The sequence below is a fragment of the Metopolophium dirhodum genome, chromosome 7 (assembly GCF_019925205.1).
Source record: "Metopolophium dirhodum isolate CAU chromosome 7, ASM1992520v1, whole genome shotgun sequence".
In the NCBI taxonomy this organism is placed as follows: domain Eukaryota; kingdom Metazoa; phylum Arthropoda; class Insecta; order Hemiptera; family Aphididae; genus Metopolophium; species Metopolophium dirhodum.
In genome coordinates, this window is record NC_083566.1 from 16,293,059 (window position 1) to 16,317,216 (window position 24,158).

The 24,158-nt window shown below is 31.5% G+C and overlaps 1 protein-coding gene across 1 annotated transcript in view; it reads left to right on the plus strand.

Annotated features, from left to right (window-relative positions):
• The window catches only part of LOC132949704 (neuroligin-4, X-linked-like), a 339,951-nt gene that overhangs the window by 29,445 nt on the left and 286,348 nt on the right, over positions 1 to 24,158 (plus strand). Inside the window, exon 2 of the mRNA XM_061020715.1 lies at positions 4,437 to 5,020. Within this exon, the coding sequence (XP_060876698.1) occupies positions 4,609 to 5,020 (412 nt within the window). The 5' untranslated portion in view covers positions 4,437 to 4,608. The remainder of the gene's footprint in view (positions 1 to 4,436; positions 5,021 to 24,158) is intronic.

Below are 24,158 nucleotides of genomic sequence, written 5' to 3' on the forward strand. Positions count from 1 at the left end.
ATTACACTCTGAGGAAGTAAAACTTTTTTTATAAGTAATTAGGCCTGTGAAATTATAAGAGAATAAGAGAGAAAGATGTGAGAAACCAGTGAGAAAAATCAATACAATAAAAATATATGTAATTTATGATGAACATTTTTGTTTATTTTTTTTATGGTTGCTACCTACGGACATAATATATAAATAAATAAACAAACGTGTCGTTTAATTTATCGTTAAGATTTTTTTTCACCCACACCTCAAGAAACACGTTTTACTTCAAAATCTAAAAATATATAAACATTAAACACAGTTTTGTTTAAAGAGATTTTCAATTCAAATTGAGAGGAAATTAGATATTTAAACATAGAATAACAATTTTAATTATATTGTTGAAATTTAAAACTATTATTCGTGAAAACTTTAAACTTTGAAGTTCGTACATACATATTATTATATTTTATACACACAATGATATTTTCGTATGCAATCTTTTCGGAAAAAATTAATTAAAATCACAGCATTTCTAATAGCTTAATAAATTACATTAATAGTAATAATATCATAAAATATACCTAGTAATATACTAATATAGACTGACAAACCGTCTTCTAAGCTATTGTTAGATAAATTATGCTTAAAACAATATTTTATTCATTTGAAATGTAGCTAGTTTATAAATACAACGATATTTATGAGTAGGTATTTTGTTTAAATCATAATTTAAACATAGTACCTACTAATATACCTAACAGTATCGAACGCTATAAATTATAAAAAATATATTTGGTGTCATTATTAATACATTCTTTAATAAATTATATTCAACATTGTAATTGTTCTATTATGTATTATGAATAAAAATACCATTTGTCTTTTTTTCTTCATAGAAGTCTATGATAACGTTATAATTTATTGTCGAATCTTGTTTGTTTAAATACATTGATGGCCGTACCCTGAGATTCTGTAAGTATAGGTACCTACGCAATGTTAATATACGTCATAAACTTGCAACGAAACAGTATCTACCATTTATTCGTGATCTTTTACAAAATTACGAAAAAATAAATAGTAATAGTCCAGTAAAATATTACGAGTATAATATTTTGTAAAATTAAACTCCATAAAAGATTACATTTTAGAGAGTTTTAAATTAGATTTCATGAAATAACCGAATACATTAAATGGAAAAATAATAATAATAAAAAAACTCATACCGTTAAGGCCTTAATATAATACAATGAACGATTGTTATGAGTTAATCAATAATCCACGTTTACTTAAGTCCACAGTTCAGGGTAAGTTATTTATCACAAGCAAAATAAATGGCGATATGTCAGTGACAATATTTATATATATCATATATATTATAATTTATATTATTTCATAATTTAGTAATTGTGTTCTATAATATTGTTGCCATTTCGAATGACGTGATCGCAACACATGTTCAAGGCACTTGTTTTAATTGAATCATACCTTACCAGTTAATGTGTAGGCAGTTAATAATATTATATTATATCATATTATAGTGAGCACTTTGCTTATGACGAATGCTTACGACACTGAAGTCGTAGATCCGACGTAAATGGCAATCGTGAGCACCCGTCAGCTGCATATCAGCTCCGATATACAGTAATGAAAATAATTGTATTTATTTCGCCGTGTAACAGAATCAGTGGTAAATTATATTAAATGCGTTTCTCAAAATCTGGAATATCATGGGTGTTGCCGGGCCGAGTATTGGCTTGCGGAGGCGTACACTTGAAGTGGAAATATACCTATACCTGGGACCTACCACCCTTCACCCGAGCGAAAAATTTGACGACCATCTATTCACTGCGCGAAACGATCGATCAGACGTGGTTAGTACGTTGTATATATATATAATATATGATACGCTTCGGAGATTTTTGATTTTCACGAATCTGAGGTCCGCGAGGGTTATTCAGTCGCGAACTACGATCAAAAGTATGTCGCCGAACGCGATTCGTCTTCGTCTCAATAATATTATATTACTATAACGCTGCACGTTCCGGTTGATTTTTATTATACCTATAGGGCTTTGTTATCATCGACGATATTGTATATGCAGATAACTCAAGAGTTTTCGTACACGAAACGTCACTTATTTAATAATGTAATTAGGTCGATCGAGTGTTTTTTGCGCTCAACTCGGGTACTGTGTATGGTCTTAATCATAGTAAAAATATGAAATACGTTTGTACGATATTTTTATAATGCATCTACCTATAATATTGTGAGCAGAGTTAAACCACTAGTCGTCGTCCCATTACTAAATTGTTGCGGCGCCGTACGGCTGTACTGAAACAACTATGTCACCGAAACATACGTACCTACCTATAATATAATAATATGTTACGAAAGTTTAACTTTTTCATTACTCCCGAATGCGTTTGAAACTAGATGCCAAATTAAATAATTGTGTGTGTGTGTGTGTGCAAAACTTCCAAGAGAACTGTAGTTTGGTTAAATGAACTGCAGCTGTATTAGGGTCGAGGTTCTAAAACAAATATTAACCAATTACCTAACCTATGATTTAAAAAAAAAAAGATCTTTCTCTAGCTACATTTCTAATTAAAACCTTTGTATGACGTACCATTTGGTATACAAACAATAAAATGGCTTATCAAATAAGCCTACACCAAAAGTACCTTAAATAAACATTCATACTACACGAGTTCCTTGATTACATTTGCTTTAAAGTTATAAGACTTTTCACCGATTCGTAATAAATAAATTTTTAATAAGTTAAGAAAATCCCACAAATTAATTTTCTTTGAGACGTTATTCATCAGTATGCACTTATATATTAAATAAAGAAAAACTGTTTGTCGCTAAATAATATTGTTATTGACATGTGAACGTCCAGAAATCTGAAATGTATACAAATTTTTTCAGAAAATATAGATTTATATTTTTAGTACATTCTGCATATAGTTCATATAATATGTTATGAACATAAATAAAGAAATAAATTAAATAAATATAATATAAAACACGTTCAAAGTGGTGGGGGGGGGGGGGGGGGGTAGTCAAAGCCTTTGGACCCGTGCCTGCGGTTATTACCTAATCATCCGAGTGAGTTGGTATAAAAACTAAGTTGTATAATGTACCTAGAAATATTATTTTTACTTAATGTTTGTTTTTTTTTTTTAATTATGGACCATTAAATCAATATAAGTCTTCTACTTTTTTCACTCCCAAACTATTCATTATTTTGGATTATTTATTGACTATGGTGTAAAACTGTTAAGTCGCATGACATTTAAATCTTACTCCACTGAAACTGGTATTAAATACAATTTGAAAAAAGTTCATATTATATTTCAGATACATTTTTTTATTATGATTTATCTTTGTCTAACAATTCAACAAACATAATATATAAAGCTATATACATTGTTTAAAGTTTTTATGAGTGGAGTTGTTTGAAAGAGAAATATCTCTTCACGATTTTTTAACAAACCACTAAGTAGGTGGAAACAAAAAACTACCTACACTGTGTTGAACAGAATTCCTAAAAAAATTATTGTTGCCCCGTTCAATAGCAAAAATTATATTAAAATCTCAAAAAAAGTATAAAAACACGAGTATCAAAGTTCTAATAGTTATATTATTTTGTTTGTGTTATTCCGAATTCCACGCGTTAATTGTAGGTGCACCGTACGCCTGTCATTGTATACCTAATAATATATCGGTAATGTCCAAACTGCGTGTGTTGATGAGCGATACTTTAGTATAATTAATAGGTACTGATCAATGTTCATCATAAGTATTTTTTTTTCTCTAAAATATGATAAATAAATAGTTTTTTGTGTACAATAAATCCAAAATTGAAACGAACGACTATGATAATAGTCACACAATTTAGATAATATGCAATAGAAATAATAAACCGATGAACCAAACGGCGAAAAGGAATAATATAAATCGCATTGTGTGCGGAGTATCAATACAGACAATTAGTCTCCCACGGGCTTTGCGCATAATATCGCATATTATAATTCAGCAAACACGATGCTGTGAAGCTCGAAATCAAAGACGGGTCACGTCACAATTATTATTTTGATTCGTCACCGTCGGCCCTGTATACTATTGCATGCAATGATTGTACGAGACGCAATATTGATATTTGTTTCGTGTTCTCTTCGTTTATTCGCGGTGCGTAGCGTATTGCCATCGTGGTCATCAGGGTTCAGGAATTTCCTATCCATAATATTCCCATTTTATAATTTGCTATTATTCTTTAACCCCCTCACAGAAATATTATGTAATCATGCTTCTAGGTGTAAAAGATAATAATATTATACTTATAAAAATGCAGACTGATATCAATACAACTATTATCGCGTCCGGTTTTCTCGACGTGACATCAAAAACCTGTTTTTTCAACTGAAATTATCATTTTTCTTTTTGTATCCATGTTTGTACAGGAGGATTGACGTCGCGGGTCGTACTATTGGACGGCAGTTGTAGCGGAGGCGGCGGCGGCGGCGCCTGCAGGACTGTGGACGCGATGTGCGTCGTGAGGGGCGACCGTTACTGTTAGCGTTGTCGCCGCCACCGTCGCCGTCGGCCACCCGGGCAGCGGTGGTGACGGCGATCATGGTGCCGCCGTGGTGGCTGCTAGTGGCGTTCGTGTTCGGTGGTGTCAGCGCCGCGCTCACGTCCAGCCGGGTGGTGCGCACCAAGTACGGCGACGTGAGCGGCGTGATCGTGACGCCCGACAACCGGCGGCTGGACGCGGTCGAGGTATTCCGTGGCGTGCCATACGCCTCGCCACCGGTCGGCTCGCTTCGGTTCATGCCGCCGGTAACCGGTTCACTGTGGTCGGGCGTCAAGGTGGCCGACCGGTTCGGGCCGGTGTGCCCGCAGCGGCTGCCCAACGTGTCCGATGAGACGGCCGCTCTGAAGACGATGGCCCGCGGCCGCATGCAGTACTTGCGCCGGCTGTTGCCCTACCTGCAAAACCAGAGTGAGGACTGCCTGTACTTGAACATCTACGCCCCAGCCCAAGGTAAGTGCATTGCCCCTCCCCCCAAAAAATCAATCCCAAAATCGGTGGTCGTCTTCGTCGAGATGGTATTTGGCAGCCATTGGGCATAGCCGAGGCTTGCGCAAACCCATTTAAACCTTAACGGATTTGGTGTGCAGAATTCCAAGCCCCGGACTTTTTTTTTAGTCGAGTAGATCGTCGGGCATTGGTTGCGCCGACGGATTCACAGACTTTGAGGGTCAGCCACATCCGAAGGTTTTTTGAACGAAATTAGTATACTGAAAATGTAAAATGCTTTTCAAAGTTTGAACCAATTCCTCATTTCTTTCAATATCATATGCGTATCTGGGGAGTTATTTAGAAATTATTACAATATTCGAATTGGTTTTGTTCTTATTCGCCTGCTGTTTACTGAATTCTGTGCCACTGACTTAACGAAACAGGAATACTTAAACCTAAAATTACCCGTATCTTGCTATAACGTAGGTATCTGATTTTAAATGGTTGTTTGGTTTGTCTAGACAGTCACAGTTTTTCATTAATTGGTTCTATATTTTCCGAAACTGCTTAGACGTTTGTCATTACTATTACTACTACTCTTACCGGTACTACCTACACACTTGATTTACTATAATATTATCACGATGTTCCGTTAACTCGTGGTCGGACCAAAGACATTGACAGGTCTACAGACTTAATTTTAATAGATACTGATATCGTCTTACTGTACGATATTAGGCGCCTTGATTGTGTCGATCGATTGACTTACGTATATAATAATAAATCGGGTATTAGAATGTTCACATGTCAAACAAAGTACTCTTCACACTTGTGTGAAAGATTATAATAAAACTAAGACCATATAGCATCACCGCACCATACGTCTACGAGTTACGACTAATTGTCGAGCCTATATATAGAGCATTCAATGTTTTGTTTCTCATCGTGCAATTCGTCTGATAGGATAACTGTAACTAGCACATCAAAAGTTCTAAATCGAATGGTGTATAATTCCGATGGCATTGTTATATGGCACTCTTAGTTATTTGTGTTCGTTTGAAGTAAGTTTCAACATACGAATGCACATACCTAAAAATAATAATATAATATGCCTTATAACTTATAATCACGTAAGTTCTCGATCTATTGATTTATATTATGGCATATACATAATATTAAGGATACGCGATTGTAATATTATAATTACTTAAGCTATACATACTTTGATTATTTACCGACTACCGAGTCATCCCGTTAGTCCGCCATTACCGCCTACCGTGCGCCGTTTTACGTGACGGATTTCGCGTTTTCGAGACGGCAATTACCTACACGGATTTGTGGAACTGCAGTTACACGAATGTAGTGACGAAACACTCGGATATCGATCGTCACGATTGGCACGGCAGTCAACTGAAATTGCACACCATTACACTTTGCGAGATCCTATATATTATACCTGTATTATTACAAACGCGCCTACGATTGGCAGTATTTTTTTCTTCCGGTGGGGCGTCTCTAACCCGGTAACCTGTTGTAGGTTTTGTCATGATTCATTAATAATAATTATATACGATTGTATTCCGGTCACCCGTCCATGATAGTAGTTCGGTGGAAGACTTATAAAATCGTTTGACGGTTCACCCGTTTACAACCACTATCAATCCCGTCGCGCCGTTCCGCACGGTATTATGATTATTATGATTATTATTATTATTATTATTATTATTATTATCCCGTGTCCCGGAAAACCGTACTTCCACTAATTAAGCCCCGACGTGTACGCGGTGTAATTATTTCGGGTAGATCACATTATAGTTTAGATTTTTAACGCCGATACGCAGTGAACTCGGTCGTATTAATAACGCACGCGTTCCGGCGTTTCGACGATAACACAGGGGAGTTATGGTGGTGTTTTTTTTTTCACAACACGCCCGTTTTTCACCTCCACCCACCACCCTCCCCCTGAGCACTAGGTGTGTTACGTGTGTGTATATATGTATATAATGTTTGAACACTCGAAATTTTTCCCCAAACGCACGGCTGTTCGATTTTATCGTCTGCACGTCGAACGACCATATTGTTCTTGCGTGATTTAGGCATTAAATTTTACCAGAGTTTTATTCATGGAATAATAATAATAATACATAGAACACGAACCGTAAAACATGATTTAGAATAATTATATTCATTACACAATTGCAGTGTACGTACAGACGGACTCGGTTTGTTCACGAGCAGTCGGCAATGAATAATAATAATATCGAATCGGTCTTGTTATGATGAATATTATGTAGCTTTTCGGGGTCGATGGACGAAAGTACAGTAATATTATAGCTGTGGTGCCATGCAACATTTACTTATCATAAATCCGATGATGCGGCTTTTGAGGCTATTATCGTTGTAGTAGTATGGTCCATCTCATAACGTATTCGAGACGAAAGACGGATGTGCATGGAATAAAATTCTGATAATAATAAATAATAAGTAATACGTATACCACTTCAGTCATGCGCTCAACCGTCGTGTATATTATGGTTTTGTTTTGTTTTTTTTTTTTTTTTGCTATAACCACGGCGGTCATGTTAAACATTTTCGAACAGCATTTTGGTCGTGTGCAATAAAACAAACCAGAAACGCCTATGGCCACAAAATAAACTAATTTATTTAAATTCATTAATGAAAAACTAAATAAATATATAATATTATATTAATATGATATTTAATACAGTGATTTATCTAAAATTAATATCATAATATAGTCTTATACAGTGTTATAAATATCAGGCTAAAAAAAAACGATCATTATTAAATGTTCAGATGGTTTTTGTTAATATTATGATAACCCCGTACGGTTAGTATAAAAATAGTAATTATTCATCACTTTAAGACCAACAAATAATATTTTTATCAATAAAAAACATTGTCAAATAAAAAAAAAACATTACTTAAATACTTTTTTTACACGGAAATTCAACAATCCAATGATATTGTTGTAGGTACATTCAAAAAACACAGATTTATAATATTGACCGCTGTATTATTATATAATTATTATAAATAAATCGATGAACGATATTTTGTCCAACCTGCAATATGTAAGTATATTGTATATTGTCAAATAATCGAGTCAGGAAAGTATGCTTATTCACATTACGAACAAAATAATGATAACATGTCGTTAGTGTACATACGTCTATACAATGCTACCTTTGTGACAAACTTTTAAAAGTTTAGCATCGGGACCAAACGCACATATAATATTATTATTGTTACTATAATATATTGTCAAACTGTAATTTGCAATATGAAATCATATTACGTTTTTGTTTGCGATAAAGTACAGTGTATACTTACTTGTAATACTATTATTACAATGGATGTTGCGCCGTGCGCACGTTTTCCCTATTTTTATCTTTGACGTCTCTTTTTGTTTTATGCCGTCGTTCGCCCTCGCGAATTTTCCTTCTTATACATTTGATGAATTGCATTCGATCGTTTAAAATGCAAATACTACATTCTACTCATGTAAACATCAGATGTTTTATATAACTTGTGGTGATCAACTGACAGAATTTCGGTACTGTTTCTAAATTATATTATATGTATGTATATATAGATACGCTTAAATATATGTATACCAGATGCGTCGCATTACGAACATGAAACGTGATCACTATTTTATGGCTGGGTAATTTGCGGACTAAATTACTTCACAACAAAAAAAAAATAACAGTGAGCGTGTCTTGTGGATATTCTTTGCTGTTCGTCGGATAAAACAGTGGTTTAACAACAATATATTCTTCTATCGTCCGCTTAAAAATAATAGTCAAGTATCACAAAAATCAGTTGATGAAATTTACCAATAATAGTCGGTCCTAGATCTTTGTAATCTTCACTTTTATTTTAGTTTTCTTGAAAATAATTGGTATGTAATGAGCTATTCCATACCTATATATCTTTTAGGGATGACCAAGCTATTTATCGTTAAAAATACTACATACCTACGTATTTAAAAACTGAAACTATAAAAATGTACTGTTTAGCATATTTTATCACACTCTAAGAAATAAATTTAACTCTAACATTATAATAATGGTATATTGATTTATATTGATATTATAAAACATAGTGAAAAAATGTACACAATTTGCTACCCGATGCTTCACAAATTATGTTTTTACTGGCTCTTAGTGTTATTATCATGGCTCAGCAATTAAGTGATGGGAAAACTTTTTTTGGTTAATAACATATTGATAACACCCTAAGTAGTAAAACTTGGATAATATAATGATCTAGGTAGCGATAAATTTAGCAATTATATTTCAATTTTCAATTTCCTATGCCTTGCCAATTATTTTAAACTTAATGTGGCCTTTCCTTCCTTCGAACGAAAGTACTAGTAACTTTTAGGCCAATGTAGATTAATTTTACTCCACCAACCTCACTTTATGGTGTAAACTCAGGAATTTCCTTAAACGAGCTAAGTTCGGTGGAGTCGTAAAGAACACAACAATAAATATTCCCTGGCAGTATAACTATTAACTTTTGTGAGAATTCGAGACATACAAAAATTCAATGCACATCGATCTCTTAGTTTTGTAGTTTCAAAAGTACTGTAGGGTTAAATTACTAAAAGTGTAAATTTCTTGACAATATCTTTTCCGTCCACCAGAAACTAGGTGATGTTTAAAATCAAATGTTTATAATTTATTGTTTAAATTGTACGCAAGTCTATTACTCGTTGATCAATAATATTAAATTTTTTTTTCTTCAATTAATATTACCTTCTAAACAAAATCTGTTAATATAGTAGGTATATATTATTTTACTGTCTAAGCACTCTTATAATATAGGTAATATAATAAATTACTCAATACAATATTTCAATATTGTATTTCATTTAGTTGGTTATTAATTATTATCAATAACATATACTTGGTTCAGATTAGTTTAATGAAAACAATATGTTTGCATTTTTATCTTTACCTACCTACATATTTTAATTTTAGATGATTTCGATACGACAAAATTGATTGTCATTAATTTTTATCGTATTGTAATTTATCTAATGCAACGGCAACATACCGGATAATGATAATATTATGATCGTTGCTCGGTGCATAGGTTGTTTAATAATATAATCGCTGCAGCTTCATGGATTGATGGGCATAGTTGTGCAGCCCAGACTGATCAATACGAAAGTGGCTTCTCGTTAAAAAGCACCATTGGGAAATCATTCCAGAATGTCCTTTATAGGTCCATGCCTGGAACAGTTTTTAATATTTAAAGTGCGTTTTTCCGAAGATCCGGCCGAGACATTTTTTGGTTATAAGTAACACCACCCCGTGTCAAAACGTAGGCGATAAAATACGGTCGCCAAGCAAATGGCTCGGAATACGTATACACAGTATACACGTTCGGTGGTGGAGAACACGAAAACGATCGTTCCGTCGTCATAAACGCCCTATATAATGTCCGAAAGCCCCTGCCCGCCCACCGCGAAACGGCTGCAGCTCGATTTTACGACACAGGGAAATGAAAAAAAAAAAAGAAAAAAACATAGCACGAAAAAAATAAAAGACCCAGCGACAGCGGCGTTGATAATAATAATAATAATAATGATAATAAAAATAATAATAATAATAACAGGACCGTCGTAGCGGCGCGCGTTTATGTGATATATAGGTGATGATGGTGGGGATTTGTACGAGAACGACTCGAACGGACGAAGTGCGTGGTCCGGACATTCGGGCGGCCTACGTCAATAATTTATGCCGGCGGCGGGGGTGTTGAACGAAAAAAGAAAACCTTATCGGAAACGACGAACTGGTTTTATTTATAATATTCATGCCCCGGTGAAAACCCAATAGTCTTGGCTCGCGTTTATTGCGATAAATTGGTTTCCGATTATTGGTCTCCGTAACAGCTGATGTGGTAAGTCTGTGTCGTGTGGAGAACGAAAAAGTAACACGATACAACGCGGCACAGAATAAACGATCGGGACGGAGAGGTTCTTGTGAAATTTTGCGGGGTCGGCTTTGGGCGTCGTCTAGTTGCATTCAGTTTCGTTACCATCATTATGAATCGCAGAGCCCTATACTCAGGAATTTTGGGGCCCGGCCCTAGTTTTTGACTTAAATTATAAATTCAGATTTTTTTTTTGCTATCTCGTTATTTATATTTTAAGATTATTAAATATATTATTAATTATTTAATCATACCACATCATATATTCATGTCTATAAGTAATTTTATTATTTAATGTTGATCGATATAAATAAGTCGTATACGACCTATACTAACCGTGTCGGGGCCCGGGGGAACTGCAACGCCCCTAAGTAGGGCTCTGATGACTCGTTTCTATCTCGTGTATCACCGTGGTGACGTATACGCGTAGTGTAGTCATCGCCCCGACTATTTCTGGTCGTCTGACTCGGATTCTCCTTTAAGTTTTTTACAATCGAAATACTCGCGTGAGCACAGACGTCCCCCAAGTGTGTGTTCCGTTCGGATTTCTGGCACGCGTCTCTCGACTGCATCTGCAGCGGCGGCTATACAGATTGCCGTGCATGCCGGTGTTAGGGGAGGTTTTCGCGTACATGGGGTAACGTGTGGAGGAGTCGTGGGGGGGGGGGGTGGCTGGCACCCATGACCCATGATAATATGATAACGGACCGTTTCCCCCCGCACAATACAATTGACTGCGTGCGAGGGCTAATTGATGCAAATTAGAGGTTTCCACTTAATCATCTTACTATAATATACGACGTTAAGAGCAGAAAAGTTGATACCACCACTGCTGCAGTGGATTTTGCAGCGCACTATAATTCCACGGGATTTCGTATATAAACTGTTATATTACATATACATATTATATTATGCCGGCGTTTAAGTAACCGAATAATGGGTTTGCGAAATATAATACGAACGGAACGCCAACCAGGTCACTGTAGTACAACGCTATAATGATATTATGGTTATTACCTCTCTGGAAAACGTGCGATAATCAAAAAAAAAAAAAATAAAACAACAACTATACAATGCAACGGCGCTCGTCGTGAAAACACGAACCAACAATGTATATTATAGTGTACCTGTTTTGCTAAACGGATACGATTCGTTTGAACGCGAGTCGTGTACGCGTGTAAACTTCTAATATTGCATTCTATATCAGAAATGCAGGTAAATTTAAACCCACTAATTAAAATGAAAATAATATTAACTATATCATCTAACATTTAGTACGTACATTTTAGATTCTGGGCGTAGCAATGAATGTATTGATTTTACAATGATGTGTGTTTTTTTTTTGTATTTTTTGTACTTATTTATTTTTTTATTTTTGTGTCTGTCAACCTAACTTCGGGACAGTAAAAGTGCTTCATATTTCCTCAACAGTATCTTGTTCGATGAGAAAATGAATCTAGTTAGTGCATTCGGAAGATCAAATTTTAAAATTCTCAATAGTTTTCAAAAGCGCCGTGAAAAACAACATAAAAGTTAAGGAAAAACGGGAATTTTCACACAAAATTGGTTTTTGACAAATACGGTTTTGGTTTTTGGTGCAACTTCAAAACAAATGAACGTGTATACGTGCAAATTTCACTGATTATTTATATTTGCATTTTCTATACACGATAAAATTTTCAAAATATTTTGATTTGTTTTGAACTGTTTAGGAAAATTTTCTATTTCCAATTTTATTAGTCTTTTTTTCTATGAATGTCCATAAAACTTTATTTGTTGGGTAAAAAAGTTTGAAAATTTAATACAAGGCTCCTAAAAATGTATAAAATGAACATCTTACTTTTGTAGCTAAGAATTGAAAATTTAAAACAAGGTTCCACGTAAATAGGTAAATATATAAATTACTTTATTCACAATAATATCATCAAATATACTATTAGTAGTAAAATCATAGGCTGACTGACCGTTTTCGCTCAGAATCGTTTTTCTTATACAATGATATTAAATCATTGAATTCAAATTTAATACCATCCATTACAGTGACCCACTTGTAACCTACTTTACAGCAGAGCGACATCGACTTACCCATCTTTTTTTTTTTTTTTAAACGGGCATAATAACATGATATTTTTTTTTATTTTCATTCCCAGTTCTACGGTTAATCGAACCCATCATTGTGATGAATTGAATATTTTAAATAACCGATATTTGTTTGAGATGAGAGAAAATTCCTATGCCAATACTTCGTATACTTTGCGTGACCTAAGTAAATAACTATCTAGCCTGTATAAATATTAATATTTTCTGGAAAAATATATCAAATGATTTTCACGATTACACCCGACATGAACAACGTACATAATAATATTTTGTATAAATATTTGAATATGACATTTGAATTACTCTGAATTTGACTGCGATGGTCGTAAACTCGTAAATATAAACGGATGCTTAAAGGATGGTACAATTTTTACTCAAACGCAATGTCCGACCAAACGTAATATCATTTCCCGTCAGTTACATAAAATATTGTTGTCGGGGGAAAAATGCGTTCAGTGTTCAAAATGAATAATTGTATAAGTCATAAAACGTTGTGTACCTGATCAAATATTGAGTATTGATCACGCGAAAGAAATATAATACCTACATGAAAATATAACGCTACAACTACCTATAAATATTATTTGCCGAAAATAATAATATTACTCATGCAATTTTTGAAATTAATTTCATATTGAAAATTTGCGTCAAATGTCAAAACGTACGTCGAAAAAATAAGAACGTGAATTAAAGCTTACTATCAACAATTTTTTATTTATTATAAAACATCGTCTTTAGACGATTTGTGTGGTTATTGACACGTGGAAATATATCACAGATGATAATGTTCAATTAGATTCTTTGAATCAGAATTTTCCGATGCGATATGAAATGATAGTGAGTGGTTGTATCGTAATGCGTTTTCGTTTTATCAAATACACAATTAGTAGACTCAAATTCATTGTTTGATGAATAAAATTGTTATTTTTTACTGGAAACTCGCCTCAACAATTAAAAGTGGTGCAATTCCAATATTTGGGAATCGTTTCAAGATCGCCGTTGGGAATTTTAAAATTAAAAACAATTCAATTCTATTATTTGGCTCGTCAAAATGTACTTGGATCGAAATACAAACACCGAAAACAACCACTTTTTCAAATCGTACGTAATATGTCAATGCACCCTCCTTCGACTACAAGTGAACAAACAAAGGTGGCTAATAAAAACAGCCACTTTCACTTTCTGACGTAATTATATATTGTGTACCTCTAACGACGAATAGCCTGCCACTCTATGTTCTATATAAATGTACGATGTCTTCGTCGGCAGTAGAAAATGTCCAGTCGTTTGTTATTGACCGCATTTGTATTATGTATAGTAATCAAAACTGCGAGCAACTTCAGTACACGTTCTATAAGTATATGACACGTGTTCATTCCATTGAGGTAATTATTGGTGCATATATTGACAACCATTGTATAATATTATTACAATCACGTTTATCATATGTTTTTTTGTGGAACATTAAAAATAATATTGAACTACTTAATATCATTGCTCACTACAATAATAGCATTCACTTTAAGTTATAAATTGCATTAGCGTCACCATATACATACCATATACCTATTATGAGTGTATCCATATCCACATTTCATGCATTGTTTTTTCTGGAATTTCAAATGATTCATTAATGGCGAAGAAATTCTGATATTAAATTCACTACTAAATCTTACTACATGACTTGAAATTTTTTTCGTTCAGAGGCTTTATATTTTTCATTATAATTCAGAAATTTTTGAAATAAGTTAATAATTAAATTCATTGAACAAAAACCGTCCATTCTATTATCAAGCTATATGGTAAAAGATATTTCTTATTACAAACTAATAGTAGCTGGTATTAGTTTTTTAGTATTGTATATTTAGTTGTTTGTACAGTTTTTATAATAATTAATATTATTAGTAAATAATAAAATGGCATGAATAATGCATATTATAACAAATTATATCAGCTGCGTTTGAATTTTATAAATATTATTATTATTATAAATTTTATTTCATTTTATGTGGTATAAATAAAAATATATTATTTTTCCAAGCAGAAATAATGACACAAGTCAAACTGATATAAGATTTACAATAAAACAAATATGAAAAGGTACTTAAATTATTATTTTAAGCATATAAAAAAAAGTAAACTATACAATATTAAGAATAATATAAGATTGAAAAAAGAAAAATTAATTAAAAATACAATTTATTATGACAAAATGAAACATTAAAAGTCGATTTCTTAACATTTTGATATTTTGGTTTGTTTCACTATTTTTTTAGTGGTGCGATAACATATTGTGTATGATGTACGCGCTGTTTAATCGTAGGTAGGTATGCAATAAGAATAAATGTTTTATTTTTCAACACATAAGTTCTCTTCAAGAAATGAAACAGAAAACAGAATTTAAAAAAAAACTTGTTAGCAAAATGTATTATAATATATTTAAAAAAGAATATATCAAAGTAAACATTTACAATCAAAATTTCGACGATCTTTATGTAAGGTACAAATATAATATCTTTTGAAAAAAAATACAATAATAGAGCGATAAAACAAAATAATTAATACGTAAACGTTTTAAATACTGAAAACATTTATTACGTCCTATATAATATACACTATTTAGTAAATACACACTATACAATTTACCAACACAAAATATGTAAATACTCGACACATTTTTACAAATGGTTGTTTGTTATTAAAACGACATACAGCAGGCAAATCGACATTGATCGCCATTAATACGAGCAAACTGTTATATGCAGTAAAAAACTAATTAAAATATAATAGGTACCTAATAGTTTCAGAGTTGGAAACTAAGCGAGTCTTATTACTTATCTATACTAATATATAAAGCTGTAGAGTTTGTTTGTTTGTTTGAATGCGCTAATCTCAGGAACTACTGGTTTGAATTGAAAAATTATTTTTTGGTTGGATAGTCCATTCGTCGTGGAAGACTGTAGGCTATATAACACCACGCTACGAGAAGGCTGGGGAAGTGCTCAAACGGGGATTTTGAGATTTACGGTGAAAATGTTCGTTTATAAACGGTCGCTATTGGTTATAGAATAAATAATTAATAGATAAAGTATTTATTTATTATTGGTTGCCATTGGTTAATCGGGCAGATCAGGTACAACCATGCATTAAAACAAATGTTCACACATTGCCTACCAGGGTGGCTGAGTTGCACTGCAGTGAGTTACTCCCAAAAGGAGTTGAACAATCACAACTTTTTTAAGGGTTGTCATTTTTTACGAAGTGCACAGGAGCAGCTAGTTATTGATAAAACCTCTCGTAAGACCTCTTGTAAAAGTGCTCGAATCCCCGCTACTGAAAACTTATCCAAAAGGAGTAAAAACACTTCCCTGGATATTAATTTATATCGTAATTTAAATTCCCCGATCAGGTTACATATTTGATGGAGTCACCGAAGTTTGGAGCACTTAGTACACAGTTATCAATAATATTTGATTATGCTAGGTTTATATCTCAATTTGTTAAATATGTTTGAACGTAGTTATAATATTAAAATTTTTTTTTTTGAATGTAAAACAAAAATTTTGTTTTGTGGCCATTGAAACTTGCAAGCAGTGATTTTTATTTCTTAAAATATATATTTATTTATATAAAAATGTAATTTTAACCAATCGGGAATTTTAAGTACTTACCTACCTTGTGTTTTCGTTCATTAATATTTTATAGTATTTTAAATATTACTTAAATAGGGATCAAAATACAAAGTAATAGATTATACAGCGGGTGTAGATAGTCTAAGATTTATTTTTCTATATTGTTTCAGAAATGTAGGAAAATAGTTTTGCAACCTACAGTGGAGGAGCCTAGGAATTAAAATGTTTTTTTTGGTATGTTGTTTTATAAAAAAATTAACTAGGATACTTCACTAGGCAAGATCACCCATTATTTTCTTCAATAATTCAGTTATTCAATACCAAATAATTTTTCTCATTACGTTGACGTATCATAATCAAAATTTGAACACATCATTATTGAGTTATTTAACTTACTTATAATTAATATGTCCTTGATAACGTAGGTGTTTTAAAATTATTATTAGCTAATATTAATCTATCACCTTTATAACTTTGGAAAAATGTCAAAGCATAATAAATACTAGAGATCCCATATTGCGTATATTTTGTATATGTACTTATATGTTTTGTAGCAGAAAAAGTTAAGATAAGCATAGTTGTTATGTTCTACAATTAATATAAATTCATAAGCGTAAAATGTTTGATTTATGTTTAAATATAAATAATATGTACAGTTAGTAGTGTTGTACAGAGTTGTCTATTAAGTACATTTTTTTATCAGAATAAAATATATAATACATATAATTAAATAAGCAGAGTAAAAATATTTATAATATAATGTTGAAACCGTATGAATTTAAAAAAAAAACTGTATTATACCTATGCAAAAAAAAACACTCCACATCACATCTATCATATTATTTATTGAGAGTTCTGATTAAAATCTAGTTAGCGATTAATCCATCATCATTTTCCCATTATATTTTTCGATAGATTACTTTTCTTTAATGTTCACGTTGTTTATAATTAGTTTAATCCATATTTTAAACAAACATCTACAGTAGGAAGCGTAATCTATTTGTTGAATATCTAATATACATTCTAGCTTAGATTACTTCAGAATCGACTAGTGAAATATTGTTTTGAATTAAAAAACGTTTTTACCATATTTATGAGAATGTATAATATTCAGGAATTTCTTTCTTGTTTAACGCAAAACAAAACGTTAAACTTTATAACGATTTTGTTTAAAACAAAAAGTGGAAACTCCACAAAAAGTTTCTTTGAAATTTATCCTATATTATCATTGTTTTATTCCACTTGTATTTGAAGTGGTTTAAAATTTAAAGCGTATGATTTTCTAAGCCCAATTTTCATTTTTAACAATTGTTTTCGATAAAAAAAAATAGTAATGGTTTTTTTTTCAATTTTTGAGCGATTAGTACCTACCTAAACATTATCAATGATACTGGTATAATACTCAATTTATTTCATAACGTTTGTCCATTAAAATGAACTATAAAAAACACCCAAAAATATTAATCTTAAACGATGGCTTTCCAAAATGTAAAAATAAAAAAATAATAAATATTTATGGAACAATCTTTTATTACTATACTATTTTGCTTTAGTCGTTTATAACAAGTCATTATAAACTCAAATGTGCACTGTGCTATACTACGTATTATATACTGTATATTTTATGATGGAAATTAATGTAATTTTATTATTATTGTCATTATTTTAATATTCTTCTCTGACTATGGTAAAACATTTTTATGTTACAAGACGTAAACTGTAGTCCACACTGAACTTGTAATATACACTGTAGCTTTTGGTTATGGTTTTGTACAATAGGTACTATTTAAAAATGAATTCACGAGATTAAAAAAAAATATCGATATAATAATACTAATAATAAATCTACAATAACATTATTTAACTTTTTATACTTTCTCAAGTTTCAAGAAATTCTATATAACTGTTATAATGAATACCTACCCGTATCACGTGACCAATCCATCAGAAAAAAAGAAATTCGTCCATGTGCTCCATTTTAGATTTATAAGCATATTTCATTTTTCAGAAATGTTTAATACATGAATATCTGATGATATTTCGTTGAATTACAATGTGTCTTGATTTTTGAACAGCGTAACAAATGACCGACCGTAAAAAACAAATGTGCAATTAGCATGGTTGAAAATTCGATACCGGGTTTCGCATAATTATGGCTTAACGCAAAGCTTATTACTTAAGTACATCACATTTATATTGGATTAAGAATATTATCATAATTTCCTTTCCTATTCAACCATGATAATAAAAGGGAACAGAGTTTCACCGATACGTGCGTAATTAATCAAAACCTCATCGTCGGGCAACAATAACGTCTGGAAATATTTCTACTTGTTTCCACGCCCAAACTATCTTGTTTTCTAATCCTAAAATCTACGGTTGCTAAATACAAAATATACCATACATACCATCGTATTTTAAATCCAAATCGCTTTCCGCTATTCTCTATGCAACACGATTCAAGTACCTATACGTATCGTACTACCATTAGTTATTGCAATAATGATTTATTAATCATGATTAATGCTACGAAACCGACGATTTCTTACACGTTAATATCAAGCCGAGTCATTGTTCCGTGATCATTTCATACGGCTTGATTTACATTCGAGAGGTTCTTCAACATACTCCTCTATACAGCATACACGAAGACCAATAGTACCATAAATTATACAATTGTTAATAACCGACCACGACAACCAATAGTTTTTCCTCGTCAACTCTATCGTATTTGGACGTAAACCGTTACGGTTTTATTTTATGCGACGCAACGACAAGAAGAAAATCGACGCTCTTCAGTCTCGTCCGTAGCTTTAGAACAATTCCAGTAGAATAACTACTTACCAGTTACCACTGACTTTTATACAAATGTGATTCGCGAGCGCGTTACGGCGCATGTATAAATAGTAAAAGTTTTGTACAGCAGTGTTAACATTCTACCAGCACGTACACGAATAAGTCGGAGGTTTGTGCGTAAACGGTGGCCTCCGGGATCAAAGAACATATACGACGAAATTGTAGGATTACGACACCCAAGAGGCCATTCGGAGTTCCTGAGTGCAAATGTTCAAAAAAGGTGCATTGCCAAGTCGTTTAATATTTATCACAACAAAAAACTGATTACTCAAGTTGGCAACAAAAAAGTTAGTGTGAATCCCTATGACACGTTCATTATAAAGTATTTTGGTATTTTTTTTATTTTTATTTATTGGACAAAAAACCAATTTTTGCTCCACGAAAAATATTTTGTTCTGATAAAAAAAAAAGAATATATAATATATTATATATTAATATGTAATATGTACACTATAAAGAAGGCTTTAACAATACGATTTTACAAGATTAAACAGAATTATTATCATATTAAAATTTAATTATTATTCTCATTCGATAAATTATGGTGTGGTGAAGCAATAATCATGTTTACTTAAAAGTGAATATTAATTTGTTTTATTATTTTATTTATTTATAATTTTTTTTTGTTTTTTTTTGCACAGAAATAATATTTTTGTAAATACATTGACGGATATTGTCTAGAGACTAATACTAGTGATTTTTTTTTGCACTTGTGGTAACTGATAATAATAACATTTAAGTTTTTTTGAGTAACGACAATCATAAATTTCGGTTTATGTGAAATTTCCTATTTGTGTTGCTGTTCGGGATTCATTTTGGTCTAAAATAATAACGTTTCAAAACGATATACACGTCGGCCGCTTTCCCTCTGGATTAATTTTTTTCACGATTTTCCCTAAAGATAAATAGCTTTAGTAACTTAATTAGAAATTAAAACGCTCCTTTTATATTATACAAAAGTTATGAATAAAAGAGCTTGAGAAATGTGAAATAGATTTTAAAAATTCAGAAAATTTAAAAACCGTTTTTGAAACTTAAACTAAACTTAGCTAAGTAATATCACAAAAACACAAAATATAAATTCTATGTAGGTGTTCAATGAAATATTAACATAAGTATATAATTTAACTAAATGTAATAAATATGAAAAAGATGATTTTTATTTTTATTAATTAATAACGGGTACTTACCAAAACATTGTTTTGTAAAATACGATACCTAATTGAATTACTTCTTATTATTTGCACACATTTGTTTCATTTGAGTTATGAAAATAATATCAATATAAGAAGACTATTTTATCTAATTTCATAAATTGCATTTAATTCCATATACATATGAATGCTGGGCGCCAATAAGAAGACCCGTGTGGGGGCCCAGGAATTTTAAGACAAATTATATAAAAAATAACACTTTTATTTTGTATACATGATTAAAGTTAAATTATTTTTAATTGATTAAGGTTAATTAATACAATATTATTTCTGTAATATATTATTAATTCGTCAGAAGTATGAAAGTTTATAAGGCACATTATGTAAAATTATCTATACAATTAATGTTCAATTATTTTTTTTCTTGTAAATACATTATAATATAACGAGCCCATCAACTCTTATGACGAGGTTAGCCAATGATGATCCATCAATTCATCTTTAATATTTATGATTTTATTGATTTATGTCCTATATTGCATTTTAATTTGTTATCTTACTAGGTGCCACTTTTGTAACTTTACGCCCGTTTGAATTTGATAAATAAATAAATGTCACTTATACGCGTTGTAATCGTCTTTTCGGTTTTAACATTATAAGATTGCATACTGTTGAAAACGTTATGGTATTGGTTTTAGCGGAGAATGATTGCATGGAACCAAGCATATTTGAAAACTTAATTTAAAGTTATTTTTACAAAATAATATTTTAGACCAACAAAGTATCTAATTTAGAGAAAACTTTTATCGACGTGTTGTGAAAATGACCTTGATAAATCATACGGTGGAAATGTTAGACACGATCGTAAGTACTGCGTTGTAGAACGTAGGTCAATGTCTAGCAATTCGTTCTCGTGGAAAGTCGATAGATGTTTTTTAATGAGTGAAAAACTTTAAAAAGTTTTTATTACAACTTCTCTCGTTACACTGCTTCATTGCGTATTTTATTTTTTTTTTTGCTTTGCCCAACGTACATGATAATTTTAAATCATCACGTTTGCTGTCAAAACGACACTTTAACCCAACGATTCATTTGTCACAAGTTTTTTGTTGCTTCAGACTAAACACCATAGGGTTATATACAATATACATGGCATCCTTTTTGTCGTAAAGTGTACATACACATAACGATAATGCGTATATACCGGTCTCGTGAAAACAGCTCGACGTTTAATAGAAAGACGTTTTATATTATTATGTGATTTTTTAAATTTGGTTTTGACCGCCACTATTATTTTTACTTATTTATCGTACGTATATTTTCGTAGAGAGCTCACGACCAATTACAATATTGTTTACTCAATGAATCATTTGATAAATTCCTATGCACATAATAACAATAATCAATCCATTAAAATTGAATGTACAGTAAACAACGGTATATATAATTTAATAAACACTTTTAAAAGCTTTACTATAACATGTCTACGCAAAGTGTGAAAACTCTCAAATAGATTGGTTTCAGTCAAACGAATTTTGTATTTATTAAATCAATGTCGTCTAACGTTCTCACTTGGATACACGACGTAGCAATTATTCACGTTTAGAAAATACGTTTTACCCCGGCATCAGAACTTTTTAATAGTTTTGCTTGGAACAATTTCTTGATAGCATTGTGTATTCCGTTGTCTACAAAAATGTAAGATATTTCAAATTCGTCGTAATATTCAAATCAATACATTTAAGGAGATCGCAAACGTTTATTTGTCAAGGACATCAATAAAATAATACGAGTGTATGAGCCATGTGATTGTGTTCGTAGTAAACAATCATCAATGAATGTGAAGCACATACCGCACGACGCGTATCATCTACATGCTAAGTCCATGCATTTTGATTCGAGTAAGTCAATATGTAAAGTTTTTTTATAAATTCATATAATATGTTTTCAAACATTGAATAACTTTATTATTTTGATTGGAATCATGAGTATTATGTTTTGTCAATATTATTTTCATTTTAAATAAATATCTTTCAGTTTCATAAAAATATTATTCTTATTATTTAGACTTTAGAGTAATTATTTACAAATTTGTATTTTGATGACAAAATTGTTTATAAAATATATAATATTCTAATAATAAAAGTATTATTACTATGTATCAAAACTAAGGTAAATATTTGTTTAGTAAAAAAAAATAAAATAAATATAATAATAATATTTATAATTTTTATATTGATTTTCAATATATAACTTCCAACCAATTGTGTTTAAAATATTACATTGATTTTATTTGTTTCGTTAAACTATTACAAATAATGAACAACTAATATACTGTGAGTTAAAATATTCACTAATTGTACATCTAATTTAATTTCACTGAAATTATCTGTTCCGTCCAATTGTATATATTTGTTCAAACTCATCCATCAATAGTATAACCAGTATAATTGCATTAAATTAATTGTGGTAATCACACAGCGTTCTCCGTAGGCTACACTGGCGTGTACTACAATGCAGACTTGCGGTAAAGGTTTTTTCGTTTACGAAAAACAAAAATACATAAATGCATAAATAAAATATAAAAACATTTAAAATACTTAAAATGTTTTCAGTTTTAGTTAATGTTATCTTTCTATTCGATTGCAATGACATATGGAGTCTATAAATATTTTACTCAAATAACGATCGATGAGAATAATATAATTTTTTTATTGGCCGGGTCCAGCAGTATATGTTGATTTGGTTTATAAGTTACATTATGCATGTTATTCCGGTGTCCTCTCACACTAAGTGGCGTCCAAAGCCTCAGCTATTATTGGGGACCTACATACGTGTTCATGGCTAGTATGCTCCGGCACGCAGTACTACTGTAATTCCACGACCTGTTGAGTCAATATATAAGTCGGGTCCGTGTTGAAAAAGTGATTTTTACCACTTTCCCGACACCTGATCGGCCGAGACGTTTATTCGAGTGCCGACATAAATCACGGGAACGTGTTCACGCGTGCATAAATATATATCGGACAAAGGTCATAATATTTGTTTGATTGTGACATCAACCGTGATGGTACAACAACGTAAAATAGATGCAAATAAAATGTATAATAATAATTAAAGGTAATATACTTATTGTATTATAATCTACAAGTTAAAGTTTATGGAATATTTTATAACGCGTGATAATTAATGTATATCTAATAGATTACCTATTAAGAGGACGTTACACAGACATTTTTTTAAGTGCAATGTGCATAACATAGCAAATTGTACGCTTAGCAGAATAAAATTAGCTCCGTTAGTTTAAAAATGAGAGTGAATTGACTTCTTATAAAATTTAAAGGTAAGAATATTATCTAGACAATCTCGTTGGCTTTTTATTATATTTTAATTTTAAAGCGAGCTATACTTAGTATTATAAGATGTACAAGCAATTTTAAATTTTGAAAT